The sequence below is a fragment of the Carettochelys insculpta genome, chromosome 6 (assembly GCF_033958435.1).
Source record: "Carettochelys insculpta isolate YL-2023 chromosome 6, ASM3395843v1, whole genome shotgun sequence".
NCBI classification, from domain to species: Eukaryota; Metazoa; Chordata; order Testudines; family Carettochelyidae; genus Carettochelys; species Carettochelys insculpta.
In genome coordinates this window covers 110,693,299-110,717,046 of record NC_134142.1, presented here as the reverse complement: position 1 = coordinate 110,717,046, position 23,748 = coordinate 110,693,299, and the positions used below count along the sequence as shown (strand labels likewise).

The 23,748-nt window shown below is 49.5% G+C and overlaps 1 protein-coding gene across 2 annotated transcripts in view; it reads right to left on the bottom strand.

The window, feature by feature from the left end:
- Window positions 1-23,748, bottom strand: part of DUSP8 (dual specificity phosphatase 8) — an 89,649-nt gene that overhangs the window by 32,945 nt on the left and 32,956 nt on the right. For both annotated transcript variants that reach the window (XM_074997828.1, XM_074997830.1), the window contains exon 3: window positions 21,600-21,738. In XM_074997828.1, the coding sequence (XP_074853929.1) occupies window positions 21,600-21,738 (139 nt within the window). The remainder of the gene's footprint in view (window positions 1-21,599; window positions 21,739-23,748) is intronic.

The window sequence follows — 23,748 nt, the reverse complement described above, 5'->3', positions numbered from 1 at the left end:
AGCAGAGCCGTCGCTGCCTGAGGAGGGTGTGCATGACTAGGATTCCAGCTTGCTCGAGGACAGTGGTTTTGGACACTCTGTCCTTCCATGATATTCCAAGGATGTGCCTGAGGCAGCACAAGTGGAAGACGTTCAGCCTCTTTTCCTGGCAGGCGTACAGGGTCCAAGACTCGCTGCCGTAAAGGAGGGTGCTGAGGATGCAGGCTCTGTAGACTTGCATTTTGGTGTGAGTGTACAACTTGATGTTATTCCACACTCTCTCGCTGAGTCTGGACAGAGTTGTGGCTGCTTTTCCGATCCTCCTATTTAGCTCAGCCTCCAATGACAGGGTGTCAGTGATGGTGGACCCAAGGTAAACGAACTCGTGGATGACCTCTAAATGTATAGTTGTCAACGCTGATTGATGGAGGTTCAGCAACGTCCCGAGCAAGTACATTTGTCTTCTCTAGGCTGATGGAAAGCCCAAAGTCCTTGCATGCTTTGGAGAACCGATCCAGCAGTTTCTGAAGCTGGTCTTCTGTGTGTGACACTACAGCAGCGTCATCTGCGAACAGCATATCTCTGATGAGGACTTCCCGCAACTTAGATTTAGCTTTCAGCCTTGCAAGATTAAACAGCTTCCCATCAGATCCTGTGTGCAAAAAGATGCCTCTGTTGAAGATCCAAAGGCGTGTGTCAGGAGGAGCGCGAAGAAGATCCTGAACAATGTCGGAGCAAGGACGCATCTTTGTTTGATGCCGCTCCTGATGCTGAAAACATCCGATAATGTGCCATCATATTGGATGGTTCCTCTCATGTCTTCATGGAAAGACTGGATCATCTTGAGTAACTGTGGTAGACAGCCTATCTTGTGGAGCAGTTTGAACAGTCCATCCTTGCTGACCAAGTCGAAGGCCTTGGTCAGGTCGATGAAGGCAATACAGAGCGGCTTCCTCTGTTCCCTGCATTTCTCCTACAGCTGCCTCAGAGAGAAGACCATGTCGATGGTAGATCTCTCTGCGCAGAATCCGCACTGTGATTCGGGATACACCCTCTCAGCAATCTTCTGGAGTCTGCCGAGGATGACGCGAGCAAACAGTTTACCAGTGATGCTTATGGAGATTTCATGGTAATTGTTGCAGTCGCTTCTGTCTCCTTTGTTCTTTTACAAGGTTATGATGTTAGCGTAGCGATATCCTGTGGAACCTCTCCCTCTCTCCAGCACAGGCACTGTAGCTCATGTAGGGGTTCCAGGAGAGTATCTGTGGCACGCTTGATTACCTCTGGTGGTATAACATCCTGGCCTGGGGCCTTTCCTACTGCAATGCTGTCGATGGCTTTCTTCAGTTCATCCACAGTTAGTTCCTGGTCCAGTTCGTCCATTACTAGTAGGAGCTCGACAGCATCGAGGGCTGTACCAACCACAACGTTCTCGTGTGAGTACAGCTGGGAGTAGTGCTCAACCCAGCGCTCCATCTGTTTGGCTTTGTCAGCAATGACTTCACCAGATTTGGATTTCAGAGGTGCCATCTTGTTCTGGGTGGGTCCTAATGCCTTCCTCATACCCTCGTACATTCCCCTGAGATTACCAAAGTCAACACTGGTCTGGATGCTGCTGCATAGCTCGAGCCAGTAGTTGTTGGCACAGTGCCTGGCCGTCTGCTATACTGTTTTTCTGGCTGCTCTGAGTGCTTGCAGGGTACTCTGGCTCGGCGAGCGTTTGTACTCCAGGAGCGCAGCACGTTTCTTTTCGATGGCTGGAATCATCTCATCGGAGTTAGCTTTGAACCAGGTCATTTGTGTTTCTAGCTCTTCTTCCAAACACCGACAAGGCCGTGTTGTAAATTGTATCCCTCAGATGCTGCCATCTGGATGTCACATCAGCACCCGAGGGCTGCTGCGCAGATTCTCCTCGAGGGTCGCTCTGAACTTTTCAGCTCTCTGAGTTTGCCGTCCTTCTGGCATCAATGCGGGGCCTTCCAGTTGGTTTAGAGCGGTGCAGCTTCATGGGAGTCACCTTGAGTTTGGAGCAAACTAGCGAGTGATCTGTATCACAGTCAGCACTATGATAGCTGCGTGTCAGAAGGATGTTTTTGAGGTTAACACGTCGAGCGATGACCACGTCTAGTTGATGCCAGTGTTTTGAGCGTGGGTGTCTCCATGACACACTGTGCTGTGGCTTGGTTTGGAAAAATGTGTTTGTGATGCACAGATTGTGGTACGTGCAAAGTTTGAGAAGACGCTGTCCATTTTCATTCATTTTTCCCACACCGAAGTGGTCTAAGCAGGAAGGCCATGAGTCACGATCAGCTCTAACTCTTGCACTGAAGCCACCCAAAATGAACAGTTGTTCATGAGCAGGTATTTGCGCTATGGAAGCACTAAGCACATCGTAGAACTTGTCTGTTACTTCTGGTGCGGCGTACAGGGTTGGAGCATAAGCGCTGATCAGGTGGACAGGACCGGTGCAAGTTTGTAGTATGACCTGAAGGAGTCTTTCTGATCCGCCCATGACTAATTCCACCATTTGTAGAAGGGTGTTTCTGATGGCGAAGCCAACACCATGCTCCCTGGGTGGTTCTTGGGCTTTACCCTGCCAGAAAAAGGTGGAGTCCTTTTCCTTTAGAGATCCTGAACCTGCGAGTTGCGTCTCTTGCAGAGCAGCAATGTCAACTTGGAGCCTCTTCAGTTCCTCATTGATGACAGCGGGCTTTTGGGTGTCGCTGATGTCCTGAAGATCTTCAATCAAACCGGTCAGCATGGTCCGCACATTCCAGCAAGCAAGCTTAAAACTTTGATCGTTTCCTTTTCTTGTTGATTTTCTTATTCGTTTGCCTGGTGCTCAAATTTCAATCACTTGTAAGGTTTGGGAAACTTAAGCCTCACGCACCCAGTGAGGCAGGTGAACTGTGGCGGGACAGTACCCTACTGGCTGGGGGCTGCCCAGCTTGAGGTGGGCGGTGACTGTCCAGTGAGATGCGACTCTCTCCCCCACCGTCTCTCCCACCGTAACTATATGGTGGTGATAAATGGCTGGCAGGTGTCCAGCACTGCCCTCCCCCTTCCATCAACTTTTCACATGGGCCTCAGGAGGAAAGGAGGAGGGGAAAAGGGAGCGGGAACATGGTTTCTCAAAAGGAAGGAAATCATAACTGGCACAGATTCCTGTCTGCCAGTAGCCCTTACTGGGAAAGTTTCCTGCTCCCCACCCCCGACTTTGGCTTTCCAGAAATGAGATATGAAATGACATGATGGTTTTGTAACTCTTGGCAACTTATTCTCCTCACTACCACCCCATTTTCCTCCTCCCCCTGTCCTCGTCTCCTATTCTTGGTCCAACTGTAAAAAAATCCAGCTTGAGAGAGAGAGGGGGAAAGCTCCAAGGAGTAATTATAGAATCAGGAAAACAAGTCCTCTGACGACAGTGTTACTAAACAGGGATGTTTAGAACATAGGCCTGGAATACAATCAGCTCATACATATGTGACCTGGCCTAACCCATCGCAGCTGCTGCTCCCCTGGGAAGAAAACAGGAAAAGATATCCATGAGATCAAATGCAAGGGTGGGGTGTGATGGGAAGAGGTAAGAGCTTACCAGGATGCTCTACCTCAGCTAGGAGAAACCTCTCCTTCCTAGTGCACAAAAAAGCACTAGGATATGATGCACCAATTCCACACCCTTTGGCTTTGACAAGGAGCTGGACCTAGGGACCTACCAGAGCAGGGGTATAGGCTAACACAGGGCAGAACCCTCCATGAACAGTAGCTAGAAAGATTCAGTTACCAAACAGCCTGGGCTCACCAAACAGCTGCAGCATTTGGTGTCATAACATCATTGCCCTGGCCCAATCCAGGCAGCTGCACAAGATTTCGCTGCAGCTCTGTTAGTTTGGACCTGAGCACAGCCAGGTGATAAGAGTTAGTCAGTGGGGCCGTGATTATAAAAAAAACTAGTGCCCACAGTTAGGATTTCGACACTTAAAAAAACCCTCAAACCACTAGTTTAAGCTCCAGCCTCCCCCACTGTGTTCAACTCATATTCTGGATGCTCCACCCTCTGAAAAATCAGGTGCTTGGAGAGGAGAAACACACACGCTACAGACAGTTATTACTCCACCAAGCACAGATATTGTCCTAGGACATGCAAGTGACAGATGGACAATTTCCAGCAATATCCCACCTGAACATTACTGGAATAGGTTCATACCTTTGGGGTCCACTGCATCAAAAAGGGAATTGCATATTTGTTACTGCGGTACTCTGTATTCCCACAGGAAATTTAAATTATTGACGTGGAGAGGTGCGTGTAGATGAGTTCCAGCTAGATTCCCCAGGGTCTTGGGGCAATGGTCCGGTTTTAAGCAGGCTCAGGGCCTTCTTTCTGACCCAGCAAGTTGACAGGAACCACAGTCCACAGAGAACGCCCATCTTAGGGTAAGTTTATACTAGGGAAGTAAGTCAATTTCAGATACACAATGCTAGCTACAGCTTTTTGTGACATATCAGAAACAACTTACTTCCCTAGTGAAGACCGAGCTTCTGTAGTCTCGTGTTGACGTCCCTTACTCCACGCTTCGATGGCCGAGCCCAGAGAGGTCAATCTTCCTGCGACTTCACCAGACACACACAATTGAACTCCAGAAGATCGACTGCCAGTGTGTCGATTTTCCGGTACATATAGATAAACCCTTATGGCAGGGCTGTAAGGATGGGCCTCCTGAGATCCCCGTAAAACTGGGGGTTTGCTCTGAGCTTGAAGTTGTAATGAACTTGTAACCACACGTAAACACCTCGCGGTGGGGATCTAAAAGACTGTTCCTGCCAGCACTCTTGTTAAGGGTGAGGCAAATTCTCCTCAATTTATTAGTTTCCACGTAGATGCTTTTATTTTTTTTTTTAAATGTGTTTCCTCTGAAGAGCTAAGTCAGCTGGAACAGGAAATGCTATGTGGAATCTTAGGTTAGCAATTACACCTCTTACTTGATTCTGAACAGACCCCAATAGCAGCCTTGGGCAACCTGCTTGAACTGGGACATACACAGTGAAGGGAAGGAACTGGCAGCCTGGAAATATGCCACAGGTGTGAGAGACATGCAGCTCTTCCCCCAGAAAGAGTGGGTGGGGAAGCCTGAGTGATCTTGCTGTACTACTGAGGGGCAAATGGAGGGATGGCGCCCTGGACAGTGACACACTACATCTGGACATCTGTGTAAGCAAAGAAGGGTCTAGAACTAGGACTTGCATTGACAAGCACCTACAAGGACTCATGGATTGCCTTTGAGGTGCCTGTCAGGCACTTGCTGTCATCATCAGCATCAAGACAATGGTTGTATTAAGCTAGGGGTGGGGCAGGTTTTCCACAAGATCATTCAATTACTTTAAAAGCAAATGAGCCAGAAGTTGTGCAGAAGGTCAGCTATTCTGGATCTACACAGAGACCACCCATCTCTCAAAGGATGAAGAGCCAAGTGTTCACACTGGAAAGGGTACCCTCACCATTAGCAAAGCAATTAGAAGAACACAGAACAATGCAACACTTAACATCAAGCCCACAACACCAGAGTACCAAGCCTGTCCCCTCAGCACTCTTGCCTATGGAGGAGAAACAAGGACAGCTTATGCTCCTGGGGAGAAACGGTTGAACAGTTTCCACCTATGTTGTTCACACTGCATACTCAACACCAATTGACAAGATAAAGTCACCAATGCAGAGGGCAAATTTGCCACGTGTGGCAACCCTGCTCAAGCAAAGCCAACTGTACTAGCTAAGCCATCTGAGGAGGTCAGAAGACAGAGACATGCCCAAGGATGTGCTATATGGGCTGTATCTACACTTGCACTCCTCTTTTGAAAGAGGCATGCAAATGAGGTGCAGATTTACATATCAGATACCTCATTTGCATATTCCTCTTCTTTTGAATACGCTCTTTCAGAAGAAAAGTGGTGTAGACGGGGCTCTTTCAAAAGTAAACACATCTTCGAAAGAACTGCATCTTTTGAAAGACTATGCAAATGAAGACACAGCCATGGAGAGCTATCAGCAGGAAAAAAGAACAAGACACTCCCAACTTTGCTATAAAGACCATACAAGCGAGATAGGACAGGATTTGGAATTGATCCTGATCAATGGGGAATCTTGGCAAGTGACTGTAACAAGGGGCGCCATTGTCTCCATCAGAGTCTCTAAGTCCATAACAGAAGCTGGCTCCCACAGCTTGAGAAGAGAGCCTGCAGGAAGCCATTAGGTCCCAATCATGACAAACGTATTTGCGTTAACTGCCAAAAATCATGCACATCTTGGACTGGATTATTCAGTCATATGAGACACTGCAAACCATCTACAATCACAGGCTGCAATTCCCATTCTTGCTGACAAAAGGATGCCAATTAATTCTCCCACTGCTGGAGAAAAGAAATACAGTCTCTGTACAGTCAGTGCAAGAGTCTCTGTTGCGATTACTGAAGGAGCACAATAGTAACTAGTTACACAGTGACATTTCGGCAGAGGATATAAAGATATTTACAGAAGCTATCCTGGAACTAGGTGACCTTTCAATTCACTTAGCACAGAGCTGGCAGGTATCCATTCAGTCAAGCTGCTTACACTTCCGCCTTCAAGGCGGATGGGAGAATAATAAATAACAGGTGAAGTTATTCCATACCCAGAGGGTTTCAGTAAATAAATCTGCAGAGTCCTATGGGCTCCTGACAACTCCTAACGTTGAAGATTCTCTGGTAGCTCCTTAATGCAGCATATATAGAGCAAGGGATAGATAGGATACATCTCATTTCTCCCAGACAACACCACTCTATCTGTACCCACTCCTGCAACAGCCACCAAAGTGACTAGCTAAGAACTCAGAGAAAACTCTTGCGAGCTCAGGATAAAAAGCGTTCCATGCAGTAGACTCTCATCCCCCAGACATTAGCTATGAGGCAGAGAGTCTCAGCACCCACAGAGTTCAGAGCCAGACTGGCCTTCCAGAGCAGTCCTTCAATCACTGGACGACGTGCAAATATAACATGTTTCAAATTTTAAGAAAATCTGGTATTTTGAGAGCATTTGGGAGAGAGAATTTCCTTGACCACAATCTTAGTCAGAACGCTTCCAGTTTCTCGGCAGTTTCTTACTTGGAAAAAGAATATATAAAATTGGTAAATTCTTGCAATTCCATCCTCACTTACTTCGGAACAGTTCCTTCTGCCATGAAAAATGCAGGGTGAACTCGCTCTGAGTGGAGTGAGCAACGATAAGAGCACAGAGCATAGCCCTCAGGAGCACTGTACTTGCAGGAATACACCTCGCTACTCCTTCAAATGGGTGCCTGCCCTGGGCCGGCTCCCCCACCGCCCTGCGCCTGAAGAGTGATTTCCATCAGGGCAGAAGGGACACAGAATACTATTAAGTCAGAACATAGCGTGTTGCATTCCGCTTTGCCTGGGTATGCACAGCACCACAAGCTGCAGGTCAATGCTAAGCTGACTTCAGTGGAGGTAGGCTCATTTACACCAGCGAAGCGTCTGGCCCAGAATGCTTTCATGGACAGTTTGGTAAAACAGGGTCACCTCACTGAGTGGTCTGAACAATCTCCGTGTTTTCCTTGAGCACAGAACATACTGTCTCATCAACAGCTCTGCCTTGGATCATCAGCTCCAGGCTGACAGAGTGAGGCAAGATGTCCTGGAAGTAGTACGGTGTTTGTAGGCTTTGGGCCCAGCGCTCAGTTTCATCTTCAGAGAGCAGAGGAGTCACGATCGGCATGTCCCTGTTATAACCTAACATCTGTACACAATGCTCTCTATGAGCTCTTTGGGGCCAGAATCATCTCTTGGTTGTTTCTGAACAGCGCCCAGGACAGCGAGGCCGTGGTGCATGCCTAGCTCTCCCAGGCACGACACAAATAATAATTAGAATCTGTGCCCTCCCCACCCCCCAAAGACAATGTGCTGAAGGGTTTTCAAGCATTTTGCAGACTGCGTTGATAAAGACATGCACCACCAGGATGCAGTTGGTGCAGCGTGCTGCAGCCAAGCAGCACAACAGTGATTCAGAGCAGGACACAGAGGCTGGAGGAGGGGAGAGGCAGGCAGGCAGAATGGAGTTACCTAAGTCGGAATCTGTTCATGAAATCAGATTTACAACTCTCTCCTTTTGTGAGAAATTGCCATTGGCTCTTTCATGACCATGAGTAGAATCCCCTCTCTCCCAGTTGTGCAATGTCCCCCAGCACCATACAGGGGCACTGGTTTGATAATTACATAGAGCAGAAAATGCTACCTGCAAAATGATGGTCTGGATTTACTTTGGAGCTCTACCAACCACGTGCCAACAAGCCTGATCCTTGCTCAGCCTGGAGCTCTGATAAGACCCCAGTCCTCAGTGGGACAGTTGCAGCATGCTACTGTACCTAAAGGCATACATGTGAAGTAACTGACAGGCTGCTGAGAGTTAAAATTAGAATTCTAGTGCCCTAAGTTTCTCAGTTCAATTGGCAGAGCAGTTGCCTGAGGGACTCCCACCGCAAAATTTGTGCAACAGAGACACATCTATGTTCTTGTCTATGATGCTGCGCAGTTTACTGAGAAGAGAGCAGCACAGCATAAAGAACAGTATTGTAATCCCATCACCTGCTTATCTAGGTCAGCGCGTGCAAATTAGGTGGAGGGTCTTTGTGGGGGGCATGAAATTTCATAAGGTGGGTGCAACATGATCAGCTGCTGGGTCTCAGGCTCATGCATCTCATTAAGAATGTTGAAATCTGTTACTGTTTTGTCCGTGTATTCATTTACATACCGATGGATAAAGTTTTTACATTCTACAAACTTTTCTTCTTATACGTGCCGAAAGGTAGGTTTTTTTTTTTCTTCTTTTCTGTGAACATAACTGATATTTCCGTCAGTTTGGATTACATCAGACGGGCTGGGGGGTGTCCCTGCTAACTGCAAATGTAAAAAGTTTGCTCACCCGGATCTAGGTCACCCCCGGGGCTTCCCCAGTCACAGGCCACTGCCAGCCACAGGCCAGCTGTTAGCAAGCACAGGTTTGTGTGCGCGCATCAGTGCTACCAAGGACTGAAGTGTCTTGCCAAAGTAACCAGAGAAAGGACGACGCGCTGGTGGAAATGAGAAAGAGCTCAGAGGGTAGGGCACTGATCTACTGTGCAGCGCACACTTGGATTCACAAATAAAACAAGAACTGAGTCTGCTTTGCCTACGCACTGCCACGCAGATCAGTCTGGAGTCCTGGCTTGCTCTGCGGCAAATACTGAAGGCTTCCGAGGAAAGTGCTAGAATGTCCTCAATGGACTAACCTGCCCAGCTGGTACTTTCCTCCTTTCCCCTCTCCCCCATTAGTTAACTTCTGATTTACGGCCTGAAGCAGGGGGGTTTATACTTTTCCACCCTTAGCTCAGTGGGAACTTTCTTATTGTCCCCAGAAGTGCCGTGATCCTAGCTTTGAGTCCTGCTAGGCTCTTAGCCTCAGTGATGCCTGTCACAGTGTGTTACACAGCTGTGTGTGAGTTCTGTACAAAAAAGGGCCTTTTTTCATTTTAAACCTGCTGCCTTTCACATTGCCTGGGTGCATCCTGCTTCTTGTTCTGTGAGCCAGCGTGTGTGTTCAGGATTTCCCACCTCCAGCCCACTGGTTATTCTGACACCTCCAACGTGTTGGAGTTGGTCTGTTTAATGTGACACCTCCAGCATGCACCTTCACCCACCTTCTGTCTCAACGACATTAGTTCCAGTCTCTCCACTCTCGCCTCACACAGCAGCCTTTCCACACCTCTGATCATTTCCATCACCTGTTTCTGGATTCCTATCCTGGCCCTGTTTTAAAGCAGGGTGACCAGCACCAAACACCATATGCCAACTGAGGACATCCCATATGTGTATATAAACAAACTGCACCACCCTATTTTCCACGTATTCATTGCAAGCACATCCTCAGTCACCTAACACCTTGTTTGTCTTTCTGCCACCCCCACCCACCAGCCAAGATTTTCACAGAGCTGCTCACAGGGAGCCCTGGCTCATTTTCCCCCCAAAGGCGTATAGAACCCAGCAAATAGATGGGCACTTCAAACTATCCCTTCAGGTGATGGGCCCCTTTTATCCAGCACCAGTGAATTTCAGCTGCCAGCGTATTGCCCAAGTCCCTGACGTTGGCTGGTTCCCTCTGGAGTTCTTCAGTCCTCTCTAGTCTTGAACAACATATACAATCATGTGCTTCCTGCAAAATGGGCCAAACGGTCCCTGATTATCCCATTTCTCAGATCATCAGTGAGGTATGTAAGCCCCACTGCTACCTTGAGGCCAACCTGCATTCTTACCCTTCCGCCTGTATTGTTTCCTGCCTCCCAGCCAGCTCCTAATGTTCAGCTCTCACCTCACGGCTACTTAGCTTCTTTAGCAGCTTCAGAAAAAGGGCCTCTGAAAGTCCCCATAAATCATACTGACTATTTCTCTCACAGCCACAATTTCACCAGCACCTGCCCAATGATGACAGGGCTCAGACAGCTCTCTTTCTCAAGGCGAAGGGCCGACTCATGCTGAGCAAGCTGGCTAAAAAGGGAACAATTAAACAGACCAACTCAACTATTGACCGCAAGCTTGTCAAATCACCATGAGCTGCAACCCTGAGGTGCCTCACAGCCCACATGGATGCCTGCAGCCTTCCCCTCATATCTATATTGTTGCAGGAAGCAAAGAACAGGGTGAGTCAATATTTACACAGCTCCTGTGGAAAATGCCGGCTCTCTCCTGTGCTGTCGGGGTGCACATGGTCTGGCACCCTCACCAGCTCTAACAGGGCCAACCTACTTGTTGAAGAGCTGGGGCAGGGGGAAGAGGAGAGATTTCTCACTGCTGATATTGCTACATTCTTTCCAAATCCTGGGAGTAAACAGAGGTTCCAAATTTAGAAAGAACAGGCCTGGAAAATTTTAAAGGGCTCCCTTGAAGAACTGGGGCAGTTGGGATCTGGGGATGATCTCACATCATCAGAGCCAGACGAAAAGCTCATGACTGGCGTTCCGAGAGCAAGTGAGGCCTGTTTCAGGTTAGTGCACAAGATGGGAAAGAACACCTTTCCTCCCCACCCCTCAAAATCTAACCCCTCTCATCCTAGGGGCAACACAGTTCTACCTTGTCTAGCCTGGCACAGGGACCAGGGACAGCTGATGCACCATGCCCTGAGCGCAGGCAGGCACAGACACAGAGCTGGAGTTCCCTCTGCGTAACGCTGGCACAAAGTATGGCTTACAGTGCTTTGTACCAGCACATACAGCAGCTGCTGGAAGTAGGGCAAACCTACAGTGCAGGCAAGGCCTATGGGTCCTCTTCATAAGATCCAGGCACTTCCCCCAAATGAAAAACAAAGCCACCATCCTGGCTGTTTCCCTCTTCTACCCTACAGCTCTGAGGCTCTCCACATACATCTGGAGTGACTTCATTGACTCCTTATCTGTCGAGCACCAAGATCTGTTCTGCCTTTTACACCCAGTGTAAACCCTAGTAGTACAGCTCACTTAGCACAGGATGCCCACCCTAGGGGGTTGTGCTGGTGCAGCAGCCTCAGTGTAAATCCTCTTTCCTTGTGGAGGGATAACTGTGTTACTCATCCACCTGCGCCTCACCCTAGTTAGGTGAGGGACTTCAGATTCACTTTCCAGCGGGATGGCTGTAGGCAGCTAGGAGCAAGGCTCTTTGATCTGTGGAAAGGAAAGGGTTACCACAAACGAGAATAAGCTGGACGGCAGCATGGGCCCAGGCATGCAGGGTGCCTGGAAGAGGCAACCAGGTGCTTTCCCAAGCATGGGGATGCCAGTGCCAATCCGAAAGTGGGAGAACACTGAGATGGGACCCTGCCAGGACCCACTTCATCCCACCCATCCTTCCCAGGTACACACCAAGGGAGAAGAGAAGAGGAGCAGGTGACCCACCATGATAGCCCAGGCCCCAAGAATCCCACAGCTGGCATGAAGACCTCCAATACAAGAGCCTGTGCTCAGAGGCCACCAAGAGTGGCTGCCGAACCAACCGACAGCCCTTAACAAAAACAAAGAGGGAGTTTGCAAAAAAGCAAGAGTTTGTGCTGAACTAAACAAAGGTTAAAGAACAGTCAGGCTCCTGCTGAAATAGCACAGCTCGACGGGGAGGAAGGGGGCATTACGTAATGCAGGAAAAATGCTGGCTCCATTCAGTTTTCCACCACTTCATGTGATGTCAGGAAAACCATATAAATCAACAGGCTTTCTGCTCCCACGGATGGAGGGCAACGAGCAGCACTATTTATACTTTAAAAAAGAAAGCAACAAGCAGATGATTTCCAAGACTGGGACTAATGGACTCTAAGATTCTTCTACACCCCCATCATTGGCCTCTTTGGAATCATCCTTCCTTCCCATTTAACTCTTTAGGAACACCTGTCCTCTATCCCATCACCTCCACTCTTCTTTCCAGGCCTATCTGCAGTGGCTGCTGTTTTCATGCCCAGCTGGGCACATCCATGCAGAAGGCTAGTGCTAAGGAGTCTTGTGGTATAGGAATTGAGGGCAGGGCTCTGCTTTACATTGCACAGGTAGGCTCCGGTATGTCTACACTGCAATAAAAGACCAGTGGAGGCATGGCCACACCTGGCCCAGGTCAGTTGACTCAATCACAGGGCTGGAGCTGAGCACTGTAAATCTGCCACTAGATGCTCATAAAGCCCGGGGTTTAAGACTCATGAGTGAGGAGGCTCTCAGCACTTGGTCTCCATCTCATCCCAAACATCTACATTATAATTTTCAACCCCTGAGCCCAACTGTGAGAGCATATGGTATGTCAAGTGACTTGGGCTCTGACACTTGGTGACATGGGTTTTGGATTGCAGTGTAGACATAGGGTCTACACTGGGTCCCAAGCACAGAGAGGGAAGCGATTTGCTCACAGCATCACAACGTGGAATAGAATCTAGGCATCCTCAAGTGACTACAACATGCTGGGGAAGCAAAAGGTCTTTGTCTATAACAGGGGAATTCCTCTCTTGTCCCAGACACTACTGCAAGCTCCATTAGCACCACATTACACTTGTGTCAGCCACAGGGAAATTCCAGCCACGTAATGGTGCCAGTGAGAGTGAATCACTGGTGTGAGAACACAATGAGAAGATTTTAGTCCTTATCAAGAGCCGCTCTCGATAGCCCTTCTCCATGGGTGTCACAAGTGCAATGAGTTTAGCAGTCTCCTTTGTGCCCCTTGATCCAGAAAATAAACCCCATGCGATTTGACTTACGACTGCTGAGACAAAACAGAATCCGAGCCCGCACGGAGTGGAGCCCTTGTCCACATTAAGGATTTACTCTGCATACAGTCTCCTGCATAGCTGCCAGAATACAAACTCCTAAAACAGATGGGCCAAGCTGTCATTTGTACAGGTGGGGCTAAACCCTGCTTGAAAGCAAGGCAAGCTGCACTGGTGCAAAACATAGCATATAAGTTTCTCCTCTGTACAGGGGCTTACACCCAGGCAACTACACTGGGTGCAGCCACCAATCGCCAAGATCCACAGTGCAGACAAAGCCTCAAGCACAGACTGAAGTGTGATTCTTTGGGAACAGAGGCCGAAGCTCCCATCATCTCCAAAAAGCAACAGGAAAAACACATTACTCCCCAGGGGATGCAGAATAGCACCCCAGCATGATGCAGGCACTAAGGAGTCATGTATAGGAAGGGACCAAAGCAGAGATGGAGGAAGGTGGGTTAATATCATTTGTAGTTTTGATCCAAATGCAAAAGCACGAGTCACCATGTGGGTGAGTCTCCCATCTGGAGTCCTGAGGCTAGGACATAGGTTGGGTTCCTCTGCACTTGGCCACGTGCCTGGGACAAGCTTAGCTTTCTTTTACTCCATTTTAAACAATTATTCCACCTGCCCTGGACGAGCAGCAGCAGGGGCTTTGATAAACAGATGCAAAGGTCTGACTAAGGTCAAGGAGCTTCTGTCTATGCCAACGCATGCTCAGTTCAGCCATCCTTATATAACTGCTCAGAGCCTCACTCTGAAATGCAGCAGATAAACCTCTGCCTCCTAGCACATGCTACTAAGCTACCATGAGAAAGAGGGGCTATTTCTTCTTTTAGCCCCAAGCATGGAAAGACACTGGACACCCCAAAATAAAATCACAGCATTGGCACTCTCTGGGGGCATCGACTTCGACTGGGAATGCTGTTGAAATCAGGTCCACAAGCCATCATTTTTCAAGAGTGATGGATGACTTTGGGTCCCCTAGTTGAGACCTGTTAAAGGAGCCCAAAATGCAGGAAGCCCTCCCTCTGAAATCCAGGCCCCTTTAAAAGATGTCTTCCCTGTCCCCAAAGGAAAGCATCCAGAATCACAGGTCACTGCAGAAAACCTTGGCTTATGTCTTTTACCCCTCTGGAAAAGAACCATGCCTGCTGCAGCACTAGACAAGCAGGGAAGACAAAAACACCTGTTATGAGAAGGGATCAGTGGATGCATTTATTCTCTCTCCTCTACCCTCTTCAGTCTCTCTGGGATTCTTCTTTTGCAGTTTCTTGAAGGCAGATGGTCTGGCAAGTGAGATTAGCTGACCATAGATGGATCATCTTTATTAATATTACAGTACTGCCAAGTAGCCTCAATTAGGACTCAGAGCCCACTCTGCTAAGCACTGTATAGGCAACAATCACTGTCCTAATGAGCTTTCAATCCAAACAGAAAAGAGGCGGATTATACCCATTTTACAGATGGGGAATGGAGGCAGAAGATGAAGAGACTTGTTTGTGATCACACAGGACATGTGCAGCACAGCTGAAACACAGATTTCCTGAGCCCAAATCCAGTACCTTAGCAACAAGGCCAGCCTTTGCATGAGAAGGTGCAGCTTAAAACCTCCAGGAGCAGAGACCCCTAAATGTTCAGTGAGAATGAGCAATCGTATATGGAAAAAGAGCTGGTCATATGCAGCAAAGCAAGCCCCTAACGGACTCCCACTGGAGGGGTTTGGCATGTCTCTAATTGCACTCATTCCAGTGTATAACCACTGAAGCCAGAGGGATGATTTTGAATTGACACTGTCACAAACAAGATGAGAATCAGGCTCCAAACCTCGATTTGAGGCTACATTCCTATGCAAACTACCAAACCGTATACATAAGCAGGGGAGAGGGCCTGATTCTGCTCTCCTTTATGCCAGAGCTAGATGTGGATGATGCCAATGCTTTTGATGAAGCACCTTGATGCTGGCGTGAGCGCTGCACAAAGGCCAGCACACTCGTCTCCTCAGACCTCCCAGGCTCTGCTAATGTGCGTCTAAAATAGCTGGCTGCAGCCCACATTAACGGAAGGAGAAAACTGCATGTGCGTGCCTGCACTCGGCACCCCCCACCCCAGGCCTGAATGTTTTCAGCTGGAGCTTTGAGTCACGATTTCCATATAAAACTCAGCAGCCATGACCCAGTGTTCTACATATTGGTTCCTTTTTTCCACATGTTAGTGGTCTGTGCTTCCCATTAGCGAACCAGCAGGCTCCAGGGCGTGCAGCTCACGATGCCACAGCAAAAGAAGCAAGAGAGGCTTTGCCAAAACCTCAGCCGGCCAATTACCAGCCACTTATGGGAACATGCCCCCCCACCCCTGCCACACACACACACTTCATCCTCCCTACCTCGACCTCCCCTTCGGCTGCCTGAAACTTCTTTTCCAGAGTTTCTTGTACAGAGCTCTTGCTTGGGAGCTGGAAGGGCACAGGGCCAGACTTGGCCATGCTACTGAACAGACCTATTACAGGACTGAACCTCCTACTTGCTGCCAGGGAGTGGAGGGAGTTTAAATTTATAGACAGAGAGTGGGCAAAAGGAGTGGCTGTGCTGAGGGCAACAGTGGGGAGAGTCTGTCTGTCTGTCTGTCTGTCTGTCTCTCTCTCACACACACACACACACACACAATTGGCACCGGAGGGAGAGGCAGGGAACAAGTCAGTGCTATGGTTCACATACAAGACCCAGAATAACCCAAGAGGTCAATTAGCACAATGCTTAATTTTAATCCCCATCATATCTTTGCTTGCCCCTCCTTTCAACCACCCCTGTGATATCTGTATGGGAACCAAAGGTGAAGATTTCCAGCATGGGCAGAGAGACCAGCACTTGGGTGAGATGTAACTGCCTTGCTAAGAGTAACAGTGTAGCAAGGGCTCCCATGCCAATGCCATCAGACACCCTGGGGGTGTACACAGGGTGGCCAGCCCTTCCCATCACCCCTGCGGCCGCAGCAAGGCTGCTTTTTTTTTTTAGTGCACTAGCATGATCAAAGCTAGCGCTGGCATGTCTCCTTGAGCTGGAAAGGTCACCAGTGCAGATGCAAGGGACTCCACATCTGGGAATGGGGCAGCATTAGCAATAATTACTGTGCTGTGGCTGCCGCTGGGTCTCTGCTCCAGAGGATGCTTTGGGCTAGCTGCAGCGCGTTTAGCTGCCAAACTTCCTTTTCTTCGATCCTGGGAAAGCAGAAGTGTTGCTGCTATGTTAAGGGTCCTGGCAAGGAGGCTGCTCCTGTCACTTTCCCACTGACTGAGCTGGCTCCTGCAGATGCTGGCAAAAGAGGTTTCTTTTCCTCTATTTACGCCATGTCCGTGGGGCTCTGCACTCCTCTATGCCGCAGTGACCTTGGAGATGCAAACAGGCCCTGAGGCCCTGCAGCAGGGGTCACTGCTGTTTCCTCGAAGCTGGGCTTCACTGCCTGGGTGAATTGTCCAAGATGCAGCAGTACGCCTGCTCCTTGGCCAGAGGACCTCTTTCATATCCCTCCCACCCTGTGCTCTACTATACCGCCTGCCTCCGAAGCAATGACGGAGGTGGCTTGGCTGGTTTTAAAAGCCCCTTGTATGTAGGTGACATGTGGTAGCATCTGGGGGTGCGAGGTGTACTGCCCCCACTGTGTTCCTGCCAACATTTTGATTATTAAATGGGGTGCTCCCTCCTAGCCTCTCCCTATACATCCAGGTGGCCCGGATGCCCTATTCCCTTGCACATACCAGTCACTTATGTGTTGGTACAATCGAAACCTTCTTCTTGAACCTAAGCCTGCTTTTCTTCTCCCTATGTCACTAGCACCTGAGGGTTCAACTGAAATTGAAGCCCCATTGTGCTAAGCATTGTACAAACACAGTCCCTGCCCCGTGGATCCCAGAGCGGTTCAGTCTACCAAGGACATTCATTTATCACAGACTTGTCCTTTGTGACAAAAGCCTGCAACTGCAATATTGTTTCCACAACCAGATGCAGCCTTTGTGTCTGGCCAGCATGGAACTGAACCTGACTCCTCCAAAGGTGCTCACAATTTTCATTCATATTGCACAGGGCGCAACACAGACACGGTTTTTGTCAAAAGCCACAGCACACCAGTAGCAGAGCAGGGAACAGAACCCAGCTTTAACCACCAGAACAGGGGTCTGCAACCTGCAGCTCTGCAGCTCCTTAAGGACTTCTTTGCAGGTCCCAATGCTATAATTGAAAACTTTTTAAAAAACTGATTATTTTCAATAAATGGTGAACATCTAGAAGTCCAAAAAAAGAACAACTCATATTGAAATAGCAAATTATATGTGATCTCAAAAGCTTGGATAACTCCCCCTAGCATCCTCCAGAGAGAAGAGGGCTGGGAATGAAAGTCAGAAAACCAGTGGTACTGACACACATGTAAATTGTGAGGAAATAGAATATGTAAAAATTCTGTGAACATCCTGCAATAAACAAGTACCACATTCCAAATCATTGTGCACTGTTCCTAAAACAGGGGTTACAAAAAGTACGGTTTGATGCTATTTATTAAGGATCATCATGCGTTCACGTGCATTGTGGCTCTTGAATTATTGAGCTTTTCACTGAACTGGAAAAAATGGTTCTTGTTACTTGGGTTGCCAACCCAGAACTTTACCTTGAAGGAACCAACCAGTGTTCCCTCTAAGCCAAGCACTTGGGCACCCACCCAGGAGAGATTCAGATGCTGCCCAGCTGATTAGCAGAGTGCCCACAGTCAGTGGTATGTGTTTCTAATGGTGCTGCATATTCACACATGCCTCAAAGCACATAAAATTTATTCTGCACATGGATGGAAAAAAATTAGCAGGAACCTGGCATCAGTGCTAGGGTGGTGCCTACCAGCACTAAGACAGCTTGAGTTGCAGCACGCTTACATGTTCCATGTTTCGCAGGGCAGGTGCAGGCCGCCTGGGTCCCAGGCAATGAAGAACAGACAGGACGGCTGCAAGATGGCAAATAAGCCAGGCAGCCTGGCCTTCCTAGTTGCCAGAATGAATAGGAGCTTTCACCTTCTCAACACCCGCTCACCATCTCTTGATCCCCTTCTTTGTCCTGCCAGAGCGAGAGTTTCATTCATGCCTTCCCTCCCTGCTTTTCCTGAGCTTTGTCCCAGTGCTGGGACGGCAGCGCTCACTAGGCAGCGAGGCTATAATTAGAACATCGCGCACACTTGCTCTCGTGTGCTCTTGCTTCTCGCATAACAGTCCCCAGCGATGCCGATTCATTCCAACAATAAGCCCTCCACCCCCTCCTTTTCTGAATGAAGAATCCCCCCTCCCTTCCCTGTTCTATTTTTTTTTTTAAGAGGCGCCAGAATGAGAGGAGCTCTGGAAGGGGTCCTGGCCATTCATTCACTTTTTCAACATTAAGCAGCATGGGGTGGATGATTTCATTTGGGGAGAGGTAATTGGATACTTTCAACAACCTCCCTGCCCTCTCCACCCACATCCTCCCATCCAGGCTCCCTCCGCAGCAAGGCTATTCTGTTGCACTGCAGTCAGGCTGGCTGCTCCTGCTGCGGGACTGGCTCCAAGTAGCAGGCAGAGGGACCACCTCTTGCTAGACAGTGGGAGGATCAAGGCACAAGGGCCAAAAGCCGCAGCAAACCCTTTTCCCTGTCGACGGTGTGGCAGCTGCCCTGATGTCCAGAAGCACTGTGTGTGTCTGCCCAGCTGGGATGGAGCTGTTGTGTGTGGATGGGCAATACTGCCCTCTACTGGGGGGAACTACGTGGACCAGACGCCGACGTCTAATCATTCTCAGCCCACGTCTGCACTACCCTGGAAGATCAACCCACTCAGCGTCGATCTTCTGGGGTTCGATTTTGCACAACTGGTAGGGATGCACGAAATTGACCTTTCAGGGTCAGCAGTCTACCCCTGTACTCCTCACACAGTGCAAGGATTAAGGGAGATCAAGGGGAGTTTCTCCTGTCGACCTTCTTCAGTGAAGACAGCCACGTAAGCCGATTGCAGATGCGTCGATTCTAGCTACACAATTGCCACAGCTACAATTGCATATCTGCAATCAACTTAGTTGCCTAGTGTAGATAGCCTCCGAGGAGTAGTAGCCGTGTTAGTCTGCAACTTTAGAAACAACAAGCAGTCCTGCGGCACCTTAGCGACTAACCAATATATTAGGTCTTGATCTTTCGTGGGTAAGACCCACTTCATCAGATGGGTTGGAGTGGATATTACAGAATCCAGAGTACATACAACAGCGGATGAAGTTACCTGTTAATTGCAGGCCCAGTGTTACGGAGCAAATTAAGTCAGCCTGGATGGGACTCATTCATAGCATGTGATGTATAAATGTGAATATCAAAGGAGGGGAGATTGAGCATGGGGAGCTGGACCCTGAGCTGCACAGGCAGCAGCCATGGAGACCTATCTCCACATCTGGAGAAAGACTGTCATCTGTAGCTGTGTGGGTGTATTCAGGGAACGTTACAGGCTGCCATGCTGTCCTTCCACAGAGGCCAACATCACCCGCCTAGCGACTGGATATACCACGCACCACTCCCAAAGCCATCCTGAAGTGCAGGTCTCCCCTGGGACTGCACAACACAGCCAGCCAAGCCAAACGAGTGCATCCTTTGGCCCTTGTGGTTCCCAAGAGACAGCTCCCTGGGAAACACAGGCCCAGGTGGCTTCACACACAGGAACGAGTGCACAACTGAGCAGGGCTGGCAAATAGCTCAAGAGTGCATTGCTCAGAAGCCCAAGTACAAGAGGTGCTGGAGACTTCTGCAAGCTCACAGGTGGCTCCAGAAACACAGCCGCAAACACAGATGGGGCAAAGCAGCACCGGCTGTGCCTCGTAACGCTCACCCCCGGCAGAATGCTAGCTGCCTTTCACTGAGCAATGTGGACAGGGGCTCTGTCCAGGTTCGAGTACAGTAGAAACCTGTAACCGGAACACAGCAGTTACTGGAGAAGTGAGCAGCACACTGTCCCTAGGATGGGCTTGAGGAAGAAAAAGCCCACCTGCTTTCTCCCATTATTATGTATTCTATTTCCAGTGCAATGGTCTCTCTGGAGAAATTGTGCTACGACCATAGCAGTAACAGCCGTGGATGAACAAAACTGGGCCTCATATTGCTCAGATTCCACAATCCCTCTGCCTGTGTATGACAAAATACAGGCCCTAAACACACTCACGGAATTTTGTTACCAGATAATTTGATCTTGAGCCAGCCACCCCCACAGCTCCCTCCTCTTGCTCACTTCCATCCTCCCTATCTTAGTAAGTACACTTTAGCAAGTCCCCTCTTTTGGGCCACATTACCAATGCTTGGAGAATATGCAGAGGGCATGATCCACGTTTGAAATGGGCCGGCGTGTACGGTACCAGGGAACACACACCCATCCTACGCACTGAACGCCTCAGGACACGCAAGTGTGTCCATATCACTTTCCATTCCTGAGCCAGGAGGGGAGGTGCCCCCTCAAACACCTGACAGTCCTGCGTTGCTAACTAGGGAGCATGTCAGCAAGGATGCTGGGCAGCAGAACCACACCCTGGCTCTTTCCGATATGCACATATTGGGTGTGGCTTGTGTCCCCAGGGAACACACCCACTCCTGCCCTCTCTCAGGCTGCTGAACTCCCAAGTTTTGAGCCCCTTACAAGCAAGTGCTCTCTTTAAGAGCGAATCTCAAGCAGGAGCTCTGAGCACTTGGGGAAGGAGATCCCAGCGCAAGAGAAAGGGCCTTAATCCTGGTGCCCAGACCACATTCCTGTAAAGGTAAATCATCTCCCACTTCACTCAAACCTCCTCCACCTCTTCAGCTGCGGTGATGTTACTTTACTCTGTCCTAGAATCCTTCCCTTCCTGCCTGGGACACACTGTGGGACTAAATGACTGCTGGGTTCCACTCTGGAAGTGGCTGCCTTCCAGTGGTAGGTGAGATGTTAGACTTCCATAGGTTGATTGAGAAGGGCATTGGAATGAGAGACTCTGCAGAGGTCTAAGTCTCCCATTATAGCCCTACAGGCTGAGACTTCCAAGACCAGCTTGCAGACATGAGCAGATATGGCAGTGAGCATCCAGCCACTGCCAAGTATGACGTCACCGCCAGTCTACATTCTTAGTGCCACCACACCCTCTAAGGATGTTCCATCTCTGGAGGCAGAGTTCATCCAAGAGTGTCCCCTAAAGGCATCCCACGGAGCTAGCAGCCAGCCCTGAGACAAACGCTGGTCCCAACCACTCATACTCAAGGCAGACAGCCTCCCTGCCCCTGTTCAGGAGTGGTGCCGCCCATTCTTCATGGCATCCCAGCCAGCTCCTACCTGTGAGGATGGAGACGCTATGGAAGCAGCTGTCCAGCTTGCCCAGAAGGATGGAGAGGAAACTGTCGGCAGCCAAGCAGCTCACATCCCGTGTACTTTGGTCATAGACTACCACGTCCTGGTGCTCTTCTGCCTCCACCTGTGGGGGAACCACCACAACAGATCATTAGAGCAGGTAGGGGGCAGGTAGCTGAGGACCCAGAAATGGGACATGGGGAGCTGCTCCATGTCACTGAGGCTTTCCTGCTTCTGTGCTGGAGAAGAGATCCCAGACTAAGATAGGACAGAACAAATCCTCTTGCTGCCCACACCCCAGGAGACGACAGTCCCTCCAGATTGGGGAAGGAGCAAGAGATAAGCAAAGGAGCTAGAAATCGAGGGAGGGAGAAAAGGAGCTGACTAACTTTGCCCCTCTGTATGGAAGGAGCATGAAGACTTGGCTCCTCCACTCACACCCGACGAGGATGGCCCTTCACAAGTGGTCTGCAGCCTACGATAGAAACCTGGAGCTGCACAGACACAGACACCGAGCTCCCAGAAGATAGTTTCTGTAGGTCATGTCTCAGGATCTACTGAGGCAGTTGGATGGAGAAGGCCTGTGCTGAATGGACATGGAGAAGGATGCACCCGGCCTCCATTATCACACGTGAGAGATGGGAACCACAGATTACATGAGGCAGAAGAACCAGATAACAATGACATTGGCCTCAGCCCTGCTCCTGCCTTCTCAGCCTGGGCAGGACTTTATCCTGTCCTGTTTTAAGCATCCTAAATGAGGCTGCTTCACTCTCCACACCCTAGGCTAGCAGCACTTACGTACAGGAAGGTTGGGATGTTCTAACTCACTCTACATTGAGTTAACTTCACCACCAGTGATGTTACTGGACATTCTGCCATGGACTCCAGTGAGAGCAGTCAGGACTATCGTCAGCGCTTTTGAAAATCCCACCTTCTAGCCTCCCTCCTCGCACCCAATGCCCAAGCCTCCCATGCACACCCACATATAAATCTTTTCCCCCCAGCCTGGGAACATCCACACTACAAAGCAGTGTGTCCCAGGGGACCTGGGTCTGGGATTCACGAGCTCTAGGTTCTATCCCTGGCTCTGCTACTGACCAACTGTAGGACCTCAGGTAAGTCACTTAACCTCTGCCACCTTGGGAAAGTTGGGCCCATTCCCATCCTTTGTCTGTCCTACTCATTTAGACTTTAAGCTCCTTGGGGCAAAGTCTCTCACTACATGTGTGTTCAGCACCTAGCATGCCCTGGTGTTACCACAACACAAACCTATTATAATTTGCCCTGTGCTCTCACAAGCACTTCTGTCAGAAGAGCTTCACCAAGCTGACGCCTAAGCTCTGCAGGCCAAGCTTAGCCCTGGACTACAAGTTGTGGCAACAGCTCCACGCCATATTTGCCTTGTAGGCTCCTGTTGCCCCTTCCCCCAGGGTTTCCTAACAGGGACTTCCCACAGTAGAGAGGCCAGAGGGTGGGGTGAGGGGCAGATTAAGAAGAGATATAGTGTAGCCTGACTTTCTCATGCACTTTTCTGTGCAGCAACCCGTGTACAGACCCAGCTGCTGTTCCTATCCCATGCCACAGTGCATTTAGGGGCACCAGTGCGGTGTGCCAGCTTCCAGGGCTTACCCTGGCCGACGGAGCCTATCCCCAGCTCTCAGGGGGGAGGTCTGAGAGAGGGGAAGAGACCACTCTGACAAGAAGTTTCACGGTGCCCAGTCGATGGCAGGATTACAGAGTGAGCGTGAGGCACGGCCAGGAGCTGCCGTGCCCAATGAAAAATTAAAGCATTAAAGGCAGATAGAATCCTCACCAGTGCCACGGGTCAGTGCTCCAGCTGAATAGGCTGATAGGTGGCATACGCCTGCCTTGCGAGCTTGCAGCCTCCCATTCTTTGGGGCCAGGCACATTTATCACTCTGCAGTAGGCAGCAGCAGCAGCTGTGAAGGAGGCCAGCATGACAGCGTACCACAGGATTTGGAGATTGGGCTGGGGGGTGCAGGGAAAGAAGAGCCCTTTCCATTACAGACCAAGAGCAGGTTAACAGAGAACCCATGGCACCAGGCAAGGATTATAGAGTCTGTGTGAGGAGTTTGCTTTTCTCTGTGATACTAGTGATCTCATTTCTCCA